Consider the following 17,997-nt stretch of genomic DNA (forward strand, 5'->3'; position numbering starts at 1 on the left):
AATTTGAGAAAGATTTTCATTGTGTTGCATGAGCGCTTTCATTTTTTGTATTAGTCCTTTCATTTTATTAACATATATTTTGCATTCATTTTGTGATTTTTCGATTTTATTCAACAATGCCTTTCCAGTCATTTTTCTTTCTCTCTTTCCCCCCAAATCATTAGAGGAACAATCATCATCACCTGTTTGACTCATGATTTTCCCGTTTGTTTGTTCGATTTTTTATTTATATATTTATTTATTTTAATCTTCAGTGATCATCCATTAAAACATATATCCACTGGAAGCCACAATAGACTTTGACCATAAAATCCTTTCAACGTAACGGCACTTTAATTGTCCATTTGAACATCATCCAAGCAGCATAATTAATAAGACGCAGCGCAGTCATCAATCCAAGAGCGCAGCCAAAAACATTGCACATTTAACCAACATTCATTCCATTCAGTGTCTCCTCTTAAAACATCTCAGCGCTAATGCAATGTCGCTTCCTTTTCCACAACCAGACATGCACAGGTATTCTTACCTGCGCTCCTCAGAATTGCGTCAGGTGTGTCGGTGCTGCTGGGCTCACTCATTCAGATGCGCTGCACTTACTTGGCGTCTTTCAGGTTCCTTGATCTGATTTCTTTGATCCTGCTTGTGGCTGGCTTCTCCAGAATGCCGTTTTTTGTTGACTAAAGATGTAGCGACTTCCACAGTCGCTAGAGGCCGGGGATGGAGCCTGCCTATTTGCCTGACGCGCTGTCAACTTTACGCAATAATGCGAGAGGTGGAACTGTTTGCTTGTTTATTAAAGTGCTTTGAGAGTTTACAGAGTAATGTCATCGGCTCCTGATTCAGACTCTTAATGGGGACATTTCATTTTCCAGCAGGAAGCTTTTTGTTATAGCCTTTAGATCAGGGGTCGGCAACCTGCGGCTCCGGAGCCTCATGCGGCTCTTTAGTCCTTATAGTGCGGCTCTGCGTGGTTTGGGAAAATAAATTAGTATTTAGCTGAAGTGTATTTTATTTATGCCAGTTCTTTTTTTTTTACTTGTAGTTCTAAATTGGAAGCTTATTGTGATTTTGCAATATACAAATAAAATTATATTTTGTTATTTTTTCATCGCTCAAAATAAGCATCACACTCGCGGAAGCCGGTGTACCCGGCGAAACGCCGTGCATTTATCGAGCCTTTCAACCCCAGATAGGCCAATTATGGCTCTTTGGGTCTTAAAGGTTGTTGACCCCTGCTTTAGATGAACAGTTTTTTAATTAAATACATACTCTTTAATAAATGTTCTCTTTTATAAAAAGTAGGATAATTAAAAAAAACTTTTATTATACCTCTATTAGAAAAAAAACTGTCTTGTTTTCTGTCGTCTGTTATGTAATATTAGGGATGTTTGTGACAATTAATTTCTTTATCGGCTGGACTAACCAATAGTCCACAACTAGGAAACACTGAAATTTTAAGTTAAGTTTGAAAACAGTTTAAAAAAAAACACCCCATTCCAAAACGTCTTGTGACAATCTCATTGGAGTGATGATGTCATAGAACGTCATAAGTCCTTTGATGTTTTTCCTTAAATAGGGGTGAGAAACAGCAAGATTTAGTTCGTTTCAGCAGCATCTGTGTTTGCAGCATACAAAACGTTCACCACAGAAACATTTGGAAAGCTCTTCAAAGTCATCGTATAGAAACTCCAACATGTTTCCAAGAAAAAAACAACCAATTCAAAAAGATTACGCCGCCTCTCCTTCCTGGCGTGGCCAGCCAATTTCCCCAAATGGCATCTCATCCTTCCAAAGGGCATTAGAGGAGAGTAGGAAGGAAAACTACCTTCTCCAGAAAAAAATGCAACAAATTGAAGAAGAAAAACATCAACTGGAGGACAAGTGTAGACGAATGGAAGCCCAAAATAAAGAGCTGGAAGAAAGACAACAGCGCCAGCCGGACATAAACATTATTAATGAAGGCTGGGGAATCAAGTTTGCTCAGGCCCGAGAGCAGATTGTGCACCTCAATAAAGAAAACAGGCAAAAGCGCGCAGAACTAAAAGAAATGACCAACCAGCTCCAAGACAAGAAAACGATGACTGATAAGATACAACGGGATCTCCAACACATGGACCGAAAAAATCGGCTCCTCCAAAGACAGCTCCATGAAGCTGTGGAAGAAAAGAATAAATTCCTCCAACAGAAGGAAGAGCAGGACAAAAAGCAACAAGACATGCAGCACAAACTGAAGAGCATGCAGGAAAAATACCGCATGCTGAAAGAAAGCCTGGATGAAACACTGCGCCAAAATAAAGACCTTCTTCAACAGAAAGAGCAACAACAAAAAAGACTGAAAGAAGGAAAACGCATCGTCCAGGACTTTCAGTCTAAAAATCTAAAACTGCAAGAGTTTTGTAATCAGCTGGAGGACAAAGCAACTAAAGTGGAAGAAGAAAGAGACAAACTGGAGAAACGCTGCTCACAGATGCAGAAAAGGATCGATCAGATAGCGAGAAACAACTCCGAGCTCGTTAAGGGGCGTTTGGTGGAATTCAATAACTTGAAGAGTGAACACACTCAAATGCAGTCACAAAAACAACAAGAAGACAAAATACATGAAGACAAAAATCAAGAAATCAAGAAAAGAAAGAAGCAGTTAAAAGACAAGCACAAAGAGGTCCAACAGAGAAATGCAGACATGCACAAGGACAAGCTGATACAGGAGGCAACATCCAAACAACTCAAAGACAAGCTTGAAGAACAACAAGCAGCATTGGAAGAGGTGGAACAGAGATGTGAGAAACTTGAAGAAAAACCACTTGCAGAAACCATCGACGAGCTGAGAAATCTCATCGTGGAGAAAAAAGCGCTCGTGGAAAAGTGCATGAAAAAAAAGAAAAAAATGGTTCCACTTGTTCCAGAGGAGAGACGCTACTGCTTCCTCACCTGATGTAGCCTCGTCTTGCTCCACCTCTGTTAACCCCCCCCCCCAGCCAGTCCCGGCAGTTGACTGTCCCCTCCTGAGCCTGGTTCTGCCGGAGGTTTCTGCCCGTTTAAAGGCAGTTTTTCCTCCCCACTGTCGCCAAGTGCTTGCTCAGAGGGGATTGTTGGGGTTTTCTCTGCTCTGCCTTTTTTCTTCATTTACTTGTTTAACTTCTTTCATTGTTACTTCATTTTACCTTGTTTCTTCATTTACTTGTTTAACTTCTTTCATTATTACTTCATTTTACCTTGTTTCTTCATTTACTTGTTTAACTTCTTTCATTATTTCTTCATTTTACCTTTTTTCTTCATTTACTTGTTTAACTTCTTTCATTATTACTTCATTTTACCTTGTTTCTTCATTTACTTGTTTAACTCCTTTCATTATTACTTCATTTTACCTTGTTTCTTCATTTACTTGTTTAACTTCTTTCATTATTACTTCATTTTACCTTGTTTCTTCCTTTACTTGTTTAACTTCTTTCATTATTACTTCATTTTACCTTGTTTCTTCATTTACTTGTTCAACTTCTTTCATTATTACTTCATTTTACCTTGTTTCTTCATTTACTTGTTTAACTTCTTTCATTATTACTTCATTTTACCTTGTTTCTTCATTTACTTGTTTAACTTCTTTCATTATTACTTCATTTTACCTTGTTTCTTCATTTACTTGTTTAACTTCTTTCATTATTACTTCATTTTACCTTGTTTCTTCATTTACTTGTTTAACTTCTTTCATTATTACTTCATTTTACCTTGTTTCTTCCTTTACTTGCTTGTTATTCTTATCTAAATAATAAACCAATTAAATTTATCCTTTGAGTATTTTTCATCTCATCTTTACAGAATCTTTCCAAAACATTTTCAAACATTCAGATCTGTCTTTTATTTTCTTCTTGAAACCTCATAAATGGTGAACTAAAAACCCGGATTACGGTTTGAAACATAGTTTCAGCTGAAACTGGCATAACATGCTGTGTGTGTGTGTGTGTGTGTGTGTGTGTGTTTGTTTTTCGTTTTAGGAGGACAATTTTCAAGACAAATCAAAGAGCTATGAGGACCCTCTGTTACAGGAGGACATTTTGCTGTCCTCATAAAATTGACCTTTTAAAATGGTTTCTGGGCATGTTTTAATACCCAAAAAGTGTTTTTCTCAAAAGTCTTTGTAAACCAAAAACTTGACATATGTTGTATATTTGTGTGTCCGCCACTGCCCCCTGTCGGTTGGAGTTGTCCCTGCATGCCGCACACACAAGCGCGGGAAATTATACACGAGCGCGGGACATTATACACATGGCGCGAAATTGGAAGCTGCGCATGCGCATTTTAACATTACCCATTTAGACCATTGATATTTACATCAATGATTTAGACTGACTGATTGGGCGCTTCTTATTCATCCATCAATTTTGGCAGAGTTTTGACACGCTTTGGAGAAAAGGTAAGAAGGTAATTATAAAACTTTTAAAAGACGGGCGTTCTGACAGACACAGTGCTTCAGAGTAGGCACAGCCGTGGTGAGGCGGCAGGTGAGGGAACGACGAGGTACGGTGGAAAGCATACGGCGGAGAGCGCACCGCGGGGACCGGACCACAACGAGGTGAGGACGGCGGAGCGGGCCGGAGCACGCGGAACGGTTCACGGAGGTCACAGCAACACGCGGGGCGGGGATTCCCGGACTGTCCCAGGGTTATTTTTACCCTGGCCTAATCTCATCACTTGTTTCAAGGTAAGAAATTACACAAGTGTGTGATGTTTCACTGAGTTTGAAAGAAGGCCTTTTTCACGACAAGATCACTTGTTTAATGTAAAATGGCTGCTACTGCTATTAGATGATCTTTGCCCAAATACCAAGGAAACATTGGAAGGCAAATACAAATAAACTCTTGTAGATTTATGAAATTAAATTGAGACAGTATTGGTGTCACTCTGCACACTTGTTTATAAAATATTGTAAAAAAAACAACATTTGTTTTGCTCTTATAGTTGTGTTGATGAAGCACATGATTCCTGAGAGATCTAAAGCTTAGTTTGACAGACAGGTTTAGGCTAAGTCAGAGTTAGGCTTTAGTTAAATTAGGACATTTAAGTATCTTTAATATCTGCAAGTGCATGCTTTCTGTTAAAACAACTCAGACATCAGCCTTGTCTGTGTCTGTTATGTGAATGTAATGAAAGCATAGAACTCAATTGAAACAGTTTCAGTATCCATGCTATTAGTGAAATAAGAAAAATTGGGTGGAGCATGTCAGAAACTTGACTTAATCAACACAGGTGGAACACAGTCAAGTTAATCTGCACAAATACAGCCTCGCCCCCATCCATTTATCTGTTAATCAGAATCCCTCCAGCACTCATCACCAAACTAAAATAACCTTAAACTAATAATACGCTAACATGGTGGGGGGGGGGGGGTGCTTCTCATTCAGCTTTACTAATGCCCTTGTAAGCATAAAGGCTTGAAGTTTTGATGTTGTTTACATTTTTATCTTGATTTCCTTAGCAAATCATGTCACGGAGAACCACTCCCCTTCAGGATGCCATTAATCACATCCTTGCAAGAAGAGACAAGAATTCAATGTTAGAAATCAAATTTATTAATTCAGTTAAAGGTGAGTGACTTTGACACACTGCAGGCTAGACTGAGGGGTTACACATCACCAGTGGTGACCTGTACAAACATCAATATAAATTAAAATCTAAGGTATTTTAATAATAATTTAGTTATTAGCGAGCCTGGCTATTTATGTTTTCTGCACTTGGACATGTTTTCTTTATTATATATGTAGAATTGAAAAAAAGCACAACATTGCATACTTGCAATTTACAGATATACATATTTAATGAATTGATTATTTGCAGTGCTGCCACGCCTGTGTCTCTAATATGGTTGTGTCTTCAGGTCGTGGCATCTTCACTTTAGCCAATTTCAAACAAGGAGACTTCGTGGTCGAGTATAGAGGGGAGCTTATTGATGCAACTGAAGCTGAACACAGACGTAACCTGTACCCCAGCGCATGTTCAGTCTTCATGTTTGAATTCATATGGAAGCAGAAGACTTTGTGGTAAATTCAAAATGACTGAATGTTTACATTTCTATTGCAAGGTCAGGATTTCTGAAGCAAACATCTCATATTGCTCTTTAACGAGTCCTTACCTCTAGTACCCGGCCCCGTCAGTCCCCAGAATCTATAGAAGGGGGAGTGACGGACCCGTGGAATAGCAGGATCTCATTCTTACTGAGGCTCCGTCATTTCCCGGTGACCCTGTGGTCCCCGGGAACTCGCAGTACTGGGGACTGACGGGACTCCCACATATGCTGAGGGCCCGTTAGTCCCCGTATTCAGCCTGTGTGTGCCTTCTCTAATACACACTCATGGGCGTAATGTACGGGGTTAGAGGGGTAATAATATAAGCCTACATTTTACAGCTAAGACAGTGTGCTCACGCTGCTGTGAAGATTTAAAATATAATATAGAGATAGAGAAAATAATAAAAGAAAATTCAAATGGCCAGGGCTGAATGAGCGGCCCTGTGTCTGTGCGCATTTGGCACATGTGGACACGGAGACTCGTGCACTGTTATACTGTGTCCAAAACTACTGTATAATATGTACAATGCCAAAATAGTACATGTCAAGTGTTCTCTGTCTGTGAGGTAGGTAGATGGATGGCTTGATGGATAGGTGAAAAACCTTTCAACACAAAAAATAAAGAACATTTCATTAATCATTCAGATAATTAAATGCATTATACAGAAGACAAATGAAATAACAAAAATATACACTTCAGTAAAGCCACTTTTGTCTAAACTATCATTTATCCTAGTTTTAGTTTTACATTCATTAGTTTTTGAATCAGAGGTGAGTAATTTCAAACAACAAAGATGAAATAAACTGTGGTCTACCTTGCATTTTTTACACTTTCTGTAACAATTACATTTTTAAAGTATACATTTTAGAGTTTACAAATATTTTAATAAAGACTTTAACCAAGGATTTTCTTTTACAAAGAATTATTTTCCTTAAATTAAACCAAACATATTTACACTAGTTTTAAGATTTAACCAAGGATTTGGGGTAATTGCTTTTAGTATTAATTAACATAAGTGTGGGAAACACTACCTACATAAACAGTTTATTCAAACTTAAACATTTATTTTAATATCAATATAATTTTTTAAACTTAAATGCAGTAACTATTTCCCAAAGCATAAATACATTTCCACAATTGAGCTTCCATAGTTCCCAAACATAAGCAGCAAATATGAGTCCAAGCTTACCGATAGCCCGTCTAACTCAAAGTCTTCCTCAAAGTGGATTGTGCTTGGTTTGCTGTCCTCTCAGCATGTCACGCTCGGGTCAAATGACTGCTGCATGCATTTTAAGGTCTACTAGGCACACCCGCCCTTGATTGCTCTAATTCAACTCACCTGGCGGAGCAGTGCGCACCAGGCTGCGCTTAGCTGTAGATTGCACAAGGTCTAATCAGCGGCCACGCGCAAGCAGCAGCACAGAGCAGGTAGTGGGCAAGAGGAGGAAGAGAAGAGTAACAGCCACAGCCACACCTACACCTACTAGGTCAGCGCGACAGTACAACAAAACCACGTTTAAGCTCTAAGCACAAGTAGAAGCGCAAACACTTATCTCAGTCAGAAAGCAACGCGTCCTTGACTGATGGACCCTCTTTAACTTATCAACTATGCATTTAACAACTAAACTTGTATTGGATGTTGTGTTTGTGTTGGTGCTTAAAAATTATAGTATAGTTCATAGGCGTGTCACTATAAATGTTTGTTTAATGTATGTTTCCAAATTTGCAGTATTGATGGAGCACTTGAAGATGGGTCATTTGGGCGACTAGTAAACGATGAACACAGGACACCAAATTGCAGAATGAAGTTGATTGAAGCAGAAGGGAAGCCACATCTCTGCCTTTTTGCACTGAAGGAAATTGCGGCAGGAAGTGAAATTACTTATGACTATGGTGGGAAAGAATGGCCCTGGCGGAAAAAGGTGGGTCATTTAAAAAAAAATTTCCCCCTATGAATTGTTGTTTAAAACCTACATATCTAGATGTCACAATTAGGGCTGCAACTAACGATTATTTCAATAATCGATTAGTTGTCGATTAATCGATTAGTTGTTTCAGCCCTAGTCACAATATTTAAATGTCCTCTTGGTGGTATTCAATCTGGTTTAACTAAATCTTGAATTTGTATGACTTTCCCAAGTGATGATTGCAAGCTTATCTGTTTTGTGTCCCCTCCACAAGTGTGTTTTACTGAGTGGCCACACACTGGAGGTGAAACAGTGAAAGCATCAGTTTGAGCTCAGATGTCATTATGAGGCTGATGGCCAGTGTCCTTGTAAACCTTGGGTTTTTCTGTGTCAGACATATACATGCACCTTTTACTCACAGTCACTTTAGCTTCTTAGTATTGTCTTACTTTGGCTTCACTTAACTAGGTAAGGGTTAATCACTCTGTTTCCTTGCAGTTAGGGTGAAAGTTAGAACTGTATTTAACTGAAGGTGAAACAGAAAATGCTTAACTATGTGTGTGTGTCTGACACAGACAAACTCAAGGTATGTGAGAACACTGTCCTGACATCTGAGCTCAAACTGAGTCTTTCATTGTTTCATCTCCAGTGTTTGGCATACTCAGAAAAACACACGGGTTGAGGGGACACTGGTTAGAAAAGACCACTTGTAGTGGATTAAATACATTTCCACTGTAGCTGCCAGATGTTTACAATATTTGTTCTACTTTTCATACCCAGCTAAAGATCGCAAGCATCCCTTCTGGTCAACAGTGTGTTGCAGAGCCTATTGCCCATGACGTGGAGCACCATGTGATCTCTACAGACTCATTCACAGGTGAGTCCCTGCTTGAGTAAGCACTACCTGTTAAACCCTGGGGTCTTGCAAAGCACTATGCCTCCATGTCTTGTGTTCTCTTCTACAGACAGAGAATTAAGAGCAGAGTGTCAGTCATCTAGACCTACAGCAGACAACTCTGAGCATGAGGTTAGCATGGATTCATCTGTTTACTAAAGATTGTATCAATGTGTAGTTTGGTAAATAATGTGGTTTGTAAAGATCATGTTTATCAATTGATTACAATTATACTGCATGTGCAGTCTTTAAATCATTGTAAGTACAGGTAGTCATCATTTAACATTGCATTTCCCTCTCAACATCATTTGGGTGTTTTAAGGTTTGACTGAGAGTGTCCCTCTTGATCAGATGGACACTGTACCATTGATGCTTGTTCATCTTTGCATCTTTTTAGGTGCATTCTGTTGGAGGTCAGCGTGGCACTTCTTCTCTGAAAGAGTTAATTGGTGAAGTTGGTGTCCAGTATCAGGAGTTGTCACCCCAAGCGTTCTCAGAAGAACTTACCAGTGGTCAGTTTTGAGTAAATGTTGTTAACTTCTGGCAATGCATGACATGCCTGAAGGTTTGCTGCATGAAAAATGTGCCAGTATTGGGACATTTCTGATGATTCTATAGTGTCTTGATGGATATTTTGAGTAGAATTGTAACAGTCAGGGATGTGAATTGATTGCGTTATGCGTAGATGTGTTTTTTCTGACTTAACGAAAGTCAAGCACTGAATCTCCTTATGTTCCCTTGTACAGAGAGCAAATCGAAAGAGGTGCCACAATCATCCAGAGCTGTGCCTAACGACTCTGCTTGTGAGGTGAGTTGAAATTGACCTTTGTTTTAAAATTGACCAATGGTTAGAAGTGTTATGGTGTTTACATGAAACTCCATTTTGAGTATTTTAGCAAACATCTGGCAGCGGTGGTGGAAATGTCCTCTATTTAGAACAGGAGGTCTTTTCTAACCACAGTGTCCCCTTAACAAGTGTGTTTTACTGAGTGGCCACACACTGGAGGTGAAACAGTGAAAGCATCAGTTTGAGCTCGGATGTCATTATGAGGCTGATGGCCAGTGTCCTTGTAAACCTTGGGTTTTTCTGTGTCAGACATATACATGCACCTTTTACTCACAGTCACTTTAGCTTCTTAGTATTGTCTTACTTTGGCTTCACTTAACTAGGTAAGGGTTAATCACTCTGTTTCCTTGCAGTTAGGGTGAAAGTTAGAACTGTATTTAACTGAAGGTGAAACAGAAAATGCTTAACTATGTGTGTGTGTCTGACACAGACAAACTCAAGGTATGTGAGAACACTGTCCTGACATCTGAGCTCAAACTGAGTCTTTCATTGTTTCATCTCCAGTGTTTGGCATACTCAGAAAAACACACGGGTTGAGGGGACACTGGTTAGAAAAGACCACTTGTAGTGGATTAAATACATTTCCACTGTAGCTGCCAGATGTTTACAATATTTGTTCTACTTTTCATACCCAGCTAAAGATCGCAAGCATCCCTTCTGGTCAACAGTGTGTTGCAGAGCCTATTGCCCATGACGTGGAGCACCATGTGATCTCTACAGACTCATTCACAGGTGAGTCCCTGCTTGAGTAAGCACTACCTGTTAAACCCTGGGGTCTTGCAAAGCACTATGTCTCCATGTCTTGTGTTCTCTTCTACAGACAGAGAATTAAGAGCAGAGTGTCAGTCATCTAGACCTACAGCAGACAACTCTGAGCATGAGGTTAGCATGGATTCATCTGTTTACTAAAGATTGTATCAATGTGTAGTTTGGTAAATAATGTGGTTTGTAAAGATCATGTTTATCAATTGATTACAATTATACTGCATGTGCAGTCTTTAAATCATTGTAAGTACAGGTAGTCATCATTTAACATTGCATTTCCCTCTCAACATCATTTGGGTGTTTTAAGGTTTGACTGAGAGTGTCCCTCTTGATCAGATGGACACTGTACCATTGATGCTTGTTCATCTTTGCATCTTTTTAGGTGCATTCTGTTGGAGGTCAGCGTGGCACTTCTTCTCTGAAAGAGTTAATTGGTGAAGTTGGTGTCCAGTATCAGGAGTTGTCACCCCAAGCGTTCTCAGAAGAACTTACCAGTGGTCAGTTTTGAGTAAATGTTGTTAACTTCTGGCAATGCATGACATGCCTGAAGGTTTGCTGCATGAAAAATGTGCCAGTATTGGGACATTTCTGATGATTCTATAGTGTCTTGATGGATATTTTGAGTAGAATTGTAACAGTCAGGGATGTGAATTGATTGCGTTATGCGTAGATGTGTTTTTTCTGACTTAACGAAAGTCAAGCACTGAATCTCCTTGTGTTCCCTTGTACAGAGAGCAAATCGAAAGAGGTGCCACAATCATCCAGAGCTGTGCCTAACGACTCTGCTTGTGAGGTGAGTTGAAATTGACCTTTGTTTTAAAATTGACCAATGGTTAGAAGTGTTATGGTGTTTACATGAAACTCCATTTTGAGTATTTTAGCAAACATCTGGCAGCGGTGGTGGAAATGTCCTCTATTTAGAACAGGAGGTCTTTTCTAACCACAGTGTCCCCTTAACAAGTGTGTTTTACTGAGTGGCCACACACTGGAGGTGAAACAGTGAAAGCATCAGTTTGAGCTCGGATGTCATTATGAGGCTGATGGCCAGTGTCCTTGTAAACCTTGGGTTTTTCTGTGTCAGACATATACATGCACCTTTTACTCACAGTCACTTTAGCTTCTTAGTATTGTCTTACTTTGGCTTCACTTAACTAGGTAAGGGTTAATCACTCTGTTTCCTTGCAGTTAGGGTGAGAGTTAGAACTGTATTTAACTGAAGGTGAAACAGAAAATGCTTAACTATGTGTGTGTGTGTCTGACACAGACAAACTCAAGGTATGTGAGAACACTGTCCTGACATCTGAGCTCAAACTGAGTCTTTCATTGTTTCATCTCCAGTGTTTGGCGTACTCAGAAAAACACACGGGTTGAGGGGACACTGGTTAGAAAAGACCACTTGTAGTGGATTAAATACATTTCCACTGTAGCTGCCAGATGTTTACAATATTTGTTCTACTTTTCATACCCAGCTAAAGATCGCAAGCATCCCTTCTGGTCAACAGTGTGTTGCAGAGCCTATTGCCCATGACGTGGAGCACCATGTGATCTCTACAGACTCATTCACAGGTGAGTCCCTGCTTGAGTAAGCACTACCTGTTAAACCCTGGGGTCTTGCAAAGCACTATGCCTCCATGTCTTGTGTTCTCTTCTACAGACAGAGAATTAAGAGCAGAGTGTCAGTCATCTAGACCTACAGCAGACAACTCTGAACATGAGGTTAGCATGGATTCATCTGTTTACTAAAGATTGTATCAATGTGTAGTTTGGTAAATAGTGTGGTTTGTAAAGATCATGTTTATCAATTGATTACAATTATACTGCATGTGCAGTCTTTAAATCATTGTAAGTACAGGTAGTCATCATTTAACATTGCATTTCCCTCTCAACATCATTTGGGTGTTTTAAGGTTTGACTGAGAGTGTCCCTCTTGATCAGATGGACACTGTACCATTGATGCTTGTTCATCTTTGCATCTTTTTAGGTGCATTCTGTTGGAGGTCAGCGTGGCACTTCTTCTCTGAAAGAGTTAATTGGTGAAGTTGGTGTCCAGTATCAGGAGTTGTCACCCCAAGCGTTCTCAGAAGAACTTACCAGTGGTCAGTTTTGAGTAAATGTTGTTAACTTCTGGCAATGCATGACATGCCTGAAGGTTTGCTGCATGAAAAATGTGCCAGTATTGGGACATTTCTGATGATTCTATAGTGTCTTGATGGATATTTTGAGTAGAATTGTAACAGTCAGGGATGTGAATTGATTGCGTTATGCGTAGATGTGTTTTTTCTGACTTAACGAAAGTCAAGCACTGAATCTCCTTATGTTCCCTTGTACAGAGAGCAAATCGAAAGAGGTGCCACAATCATCCAGAGCTGTGCCTAACGACTCTGCTTGTGAGGTGAGTTGAAATTGACCTTTGTTTTAAAATTGACCAATGGTTAGAAGTGTTATGGTGTTTACATGAAACTCCATTTTGAGTATTTTAGCAAACATCTGGCAGCGGTGGTGGAAATGTCCTCTATTTAGAACAGGAGGTCTTTTCTAACCACAGTGTCCCCTTAACAAGTGTGTTTTACTGAGTGGCCACACACTGGAGGTGAAACAGTGAAAGCATCAGTTTGAGCTCGGATGTCATTATGAGGCTGATGGCCAGTGTCCTTGTAAACCTTGGGTTTTTCTGTGTCAGACATATACATGCACCTTTTACTCACAGTCACTTTAGCTTCTTAGTATTTTACTTTTGCTTCATCTAAATAGATTCCCCTCTCTCTAACTCACAAATCTCAGGAATTGAATAGATATGCTTCACTATTTTATCTAAAAAGTAACTCCTATCTCCCTTTCAATCTCTCCTGAAGGATTGGTAGAAAATATGTAAAATGGTCAAACATTATTTTTAATTCGTCATAAAATATTTGGGTAACAATGTTTTATGTTTCATTTCATGTTTTTAATTTTTTCCAGTGTACAATTCATAGGCTGGTATTTGAATCGGTGAAACTTGACAAATGCGGGATATGCCATTCACCTTTGACAGCTATCAGATGGCACGGTCTAAGATGCAAGCGTAAGTGTATTATTTATCTTGTGTTAATTAATGCATTTTTTCACTATACCATAAGTTACCATGAGTCAGGTCTACATTTTCATATGTAAAGAATAAAAAAAATCACTTCAAAGTTTTATCAATTCAAACCATTGCAATGATACACAGTGTAATGGCAGATACTATCACATATCATGCATTTGAGTTTGTCTGCTTAGTGTGGCAGAGAACAGAGAACATACTGTAATAATGTATATTGCCCTCTTACTCTTTGTTGATTAGACTGTTGAACTTTACAACTTTAAATCTTTGTTTCACTCTTTCAACATCAAGCTCATATAAGCTAAATAAGCATCTCACCGCGCGCAAGGCATGCCGGTCCGGGTCAAGGGTCACGACTACCCAGCGTGCATCGTAAACAGTAAACACTGCCGCGTGTGATAGCGATATTGAATATTTTGAGCGTCCTAAAGTCAATGTTTTAAAAGAATTTGGTACGAAACGGGGATACAGTGCTGCTGGGAAGAGAAAGAAAGAATTCGTGGCCCTCGCTTGGGCGTTTTCACTACAAAAAGCCCCTATAGTTTTAACAAAACAGCAGGAGTGGGAGGCTATGCTACCTTGGATATAAGTCTCTGCTCGAGATCGAGACTGACAGTTGTCAGATGACAATTCCAGATCCCTTAGAGCTGAGGGAAGGTTGGTACAATGAATCAACAGCTGCAAATAAACTTTCACTTTCAAAGCCTCATATTCGGAGCCATCAGCCTCTGTGGTGCCCGGAGACGCTCGTGCGGGGTTTGGCCACTGACGTCTGGCAACCCTGGCACAGCACTTCCCCGTAGGCCTATATCCATGGATGTATTAAAAGAACCAAGCCTATATCTGACGGAGAAGTATAATTCAGCCTTTACATCGTGGGTAGTGGTGTACTCTGACCCGGCCGCGTCGTGCATGCGTACTGACAATGCTGATTTAGCTTATTTGTGATGTTACAATGCAAAAACCACAGTTCCTGATTTGATCTGTTATATAAAGATAAAGCAAAATGCACAAATGTTTAATTATATTTAAGAGAGTATCAACATGTATGAAGTAAACTGCCCTCAAGTCTGTTTGTCATTCTGTAATTACACATATACACACAAACTTGGAAGATGATGTTTGATGATAATAAACCCTTTGAGTAAACATTGCATCAAACTTGCAAACTTCTTACAATGTCAATATAGGAAGCCCAATAAGGTACTGGGTCTGATTAATCCAGACCTATTCCAATAGATCAATCAGGCAATTTGCAATACAAATGCTTGATGGTGTCTCTACACATTTTCAATGACTTTTTAGTAGAAGTCCTTTTCATCTCAATCCTTATTAATTAATGTAGGATAAACATTTTAGCTTTTCTGTTTCTCATTAGATCGTATGTATGTCTGTCTGTCTGTCTGTCAATTAGTCTGTTTTTAAAATAACAATGTTTTATATCTCAAATCTGATGAAAAAATTTATTATTAGGATGATTCAGTATATCATATTCATAAGTTTAAAATGTGTCTTAAACTTAAAAAAAAAAATCTGCTTTTTATTCTGAATTATGCGTTGGTTTTAAATTCACTTTATGCTTGTTTATATTTAGTGGTCTTCGTGAATATAATTTGTGATGTGTGGGATCGCTACTTTTTAAATTATAACTTAATGAATCATCGGTTGTTGTCTAATGCTGTGGTTTCTTTGTATTTGTAGAATGCCGTTGTGTGTGGCATAAGATCTGCCTCCAGACATCTTCAGAAGACTGGGATATGTCCGACGTAAGTGTACAGTGAAATTCAACCTGGAAAGACTCAGATACGGAGAAAGAATTAGACATGCTTTATTGAACATTAAATATTTGGCGGTCAGACCCCGGCGGGAAAACTGTTGATAAAAGCATTGCTGATTGAAGTAGGAGGTCTTCCCCTGGGGTCTGGACACTGGTGGTGGTATGGAGGCAGGGGGCAAGCATGGGGGTGCAGGGGTGGTGGAGGGATGCGAAAACGCTGAGAGGCCGAGCTATGGGTGAAAGAGCTTAAATGCCCGGATGCTGAATGGAGGCATAGGTGCGAGGGAGCTCCGGATTGGCTGCGCCGGAGTGAGCAGCTGAAGGGAGTTGAGATGATGATGATGATGATGGAGATGATGTGCAGGTGTTTCTCCCAGGTTGAATTTACGCAGGCTTCATTATAATATAGTTAATATTGACGTAGATGCAGTTCGTGAAGATTGCCACATGTTGCTTGCTCTTCCTTTTTCTTTCATCACAAAATTATAAGGATAATCAGTTTTGTAAGTGTTGTCTCAGAGAATTGAAAGCAGAGAGATTTTGGACTGGATAGAGTGTAGAAGTTATGTGAGAGAGGCCAGAAATAAATAAACACATTGTAAAAATATTACTTAGATTTTATTATAATCCTTTGTAAAAAAAACAAACAAAAAAAAAAAACAGTTTCATACAATCTAGTCTCAAAGGTTTTACAAATTTTGATCTGTGGGGGTCATTGTGGGAGGGGCTCCGGGACCAGGTTAGGGCTGGTGTCTTAGTTTTTTTTGTTTTGTGTTTGTTTTTTTTGTTAATGTCATTGTTCAAAAAATATAAATTGGATATTAGAAATGGGACAAATATCAAAAAAGTACTGAATCGATCACAGATTGCAAATTGATCAAGCAGAATCAAAATACTTGCACAAAATACATATCTGCTGCACATTTTCTTCTTTAAATCAGGAGGTATTTCTTAGTACTTTTAAGACATCTAGAGACTTTGGTTTACGTCCCGAGCTCTGTGACGTGAACAATTTAGCATTTATCCTTCCCATGTTTATTTCTGTTATTTAATCTATGCTGTATCTACGAACAGGGTGATGTCTCATCTGATGAAGAATACATCCCAAATTCTGCATCAGATTCAGAAAGCTCAGGAACAGAGTTGTCTATTGAGTTACCTGGACCATCAAAAAACTCCCATGCTGCTAGCATGCCTGATTTATGCGTTACTTTTGCTGAAAAAGAACAGACCATGGATGTTAAGAACAACTTTGAGCACATTTTGAATGATCTTGAAACTACTGATGATCTTCATCCCGACCAAGAACCAGACAGCTCAGAGTCATGCCAGCAGAAAACAAAAGATGCATGTAGCGAAAAGAGTACTGTGGATATTAGCCAAAATGAATCCCCAACCAAGTCAACAAAATTAATCAAAAGCACAGTCAATTTTTGTTTTGTGTGTGGAAAACCTCAAACAAAATTTGCACGTCATCTGGAGACGCATGTAAATGAAAATGCTGAAGTCGCCCAGGTGCTTCAGTTACCCAAATCATCAAAGGACAGAAAAGTTCATCTTGAAAGGTTACGAAACCTTGGTAACTTCAAGCACAACTCTGCTGTTAAAACCACAGGATCAGGTTGTCTTAAAGTGAAAAGGATCTCAAAAAAGAGCAGCAGCAGCGCTGAGACATACGAGTACTGCTTATACTGTAAGGGTATGATATCCAGAAAAGAAGTTTCTCGGCATATGAAAAGATGTGCTTTAAGACCAGAGAATAATGCTGAAGAGAAGCTGAAAGATAGAGTCTTTGGTATAGCATCTACTCAATCCACAATGTCTCAGCCAATTTCAAGTGAACTCTACTCAGTACTGGGCAAGATGCACAAGGATGATGTGTCTAGTGCAATAAGGAATGATCATTATATTATGCAGTTGGCTCAGTCTCTTTTTAATAAGCATGGAAGTGACAGATCAAAGCATGAGTATATAAGACAGAAAGTAAGGGAACTTGGGAGATTACTTGTGACTTTGCGTCACACAACAAGAATCCATAATATGGAAGAGGCAATAAAACCAGCCAACTTCTTTATTCTTACTAATGCTGTCAAGAGAGTTTCAGGTTTTGATACTGAAACCAGCACATTCAAAGCCCCAAGTTTGGCCCTGAAGCTTGGACATTCTCTCAGAAAAATAAGTGATATTATCATGTGTCGTGCTCTCATGGAAGAGGATCAAGAGGCGATCGATTCAATCAGGAGGTTTCACACACTTCATGAAACAAAGTGGTCTGAATTAGTTTCCCATTCAGCCTTATCAAACCTGAGTGAGGCAAAATACAACAAGGTCGACAGCCTTCCACTGACCAGAGATGTTCAGAAGCTGCAGTTATATCTTGGTCAGCAAGTGGAATCAGCTAGGGAGAAACTAGGTGATAACCCAACAGCAGGAACTTATGCAGCACTAGCAAAGGTGATCCTTTGTCAAGTGATTTTGTTCAATAGGAGGAGGGAAGGTGAAGTAGCACGTATGACTGTCAAAAATTTTGAAGATCGTGACATGTCCAAACTAAACGATGACATCAGCTCTGGGCTTACAGAAGTTGAGAAAAGGCTTTGCCAACAGTTTGCCAGAGTGGAACTGAAGGGGAAAAAAGGACGAAAGGTGGCTGTGATCCTGACTT

At 39.4% G+C, this 17,997-nt stretch overlaps 2 protein-coding genes and 1 pseudogene across 2 annotated transcripts in view; all 3 read left to right on the plus strand.

The window, feature by feature from the left end:
* Window positions 1-1,693: 1,693 nt before the first annotated feature.
* On the plus strand, window positions 1,694-2,932 carry LOC146636754 (uncharacterized; annotated as a pseudogene).
* A 2,932-nt stretch (window positions 2,933-5,864) lies between these two features.
* LOC146636755 (uncharacterized) lies at window positions 5,865-17,173 on the plus strand. The gene is made up of 18 exons (XM_085350365.1): window positions 5,865-6,032; window positions 7,789-7,981; window positions 8,747-8,843; window positions 8,932-8,993; window positions 9,259-9,373; window positions 9,608-9,669; window positions 10,344-10,440; window positions 10,529-10,590; window positions 10,856-10,970; window positions 11,205-11,266; window positions 11,943-12,039; window positions 12,128-12,189; window positions 12,455-12,569; window positions 12,804-12,865; window positions 13,432-13,534; window positions 15,257-15,321; window positions 16,407-17,031; window positions 17,160-17,173. The coding sequence occupies exons 1-18, from the start codon at window positions 5,998-6,000 to the stop codon at window positions 17,171-17,173; spliced, it is 2,043 nt and encodes a 680-aa protein (XP_085206491.1). The 5' UTR covers window positions 5,865-5,997.
* A 119-nt stretch (window positions 17,174-17,292) lies between these two features.
* LOC146636756 (uncharacterized) overlaps window positions 17,293-17,997 on the plus strand; it is a 1,691-nt gene continuing 986 nt past the window's right edge. The window contains exon 1 of the mRNA XM_085350366.1: window positions 17,293-17,997. This exon is cut by the window's right edge and continues 396 nt beyond it. Coding sequence (XP_085206492.1) covers window positions 17,373-17,997 — 625 coding nt within the window. The 5' untranslated portion in view covers window positions 17,293-17,372.

Source organism: Diplotaxodon limnothrissa, linkage group LG3 (genome assembly GCF_057381915.1).
Source record: "Diplotaxodon limnothrissa isolate DT_005_m linkage group LG3, D_limnothrissa_male_GT1.1, whole genome shotgun sequence".
Classification (NCBI taxonomy): domain Eukaryota; kingdom Metazoa; phylum Chordata; class Actinopteri; order Cichliformes; family Cichlidae; genus Diplotaxodon; species Diplotaxodon limnothrissa.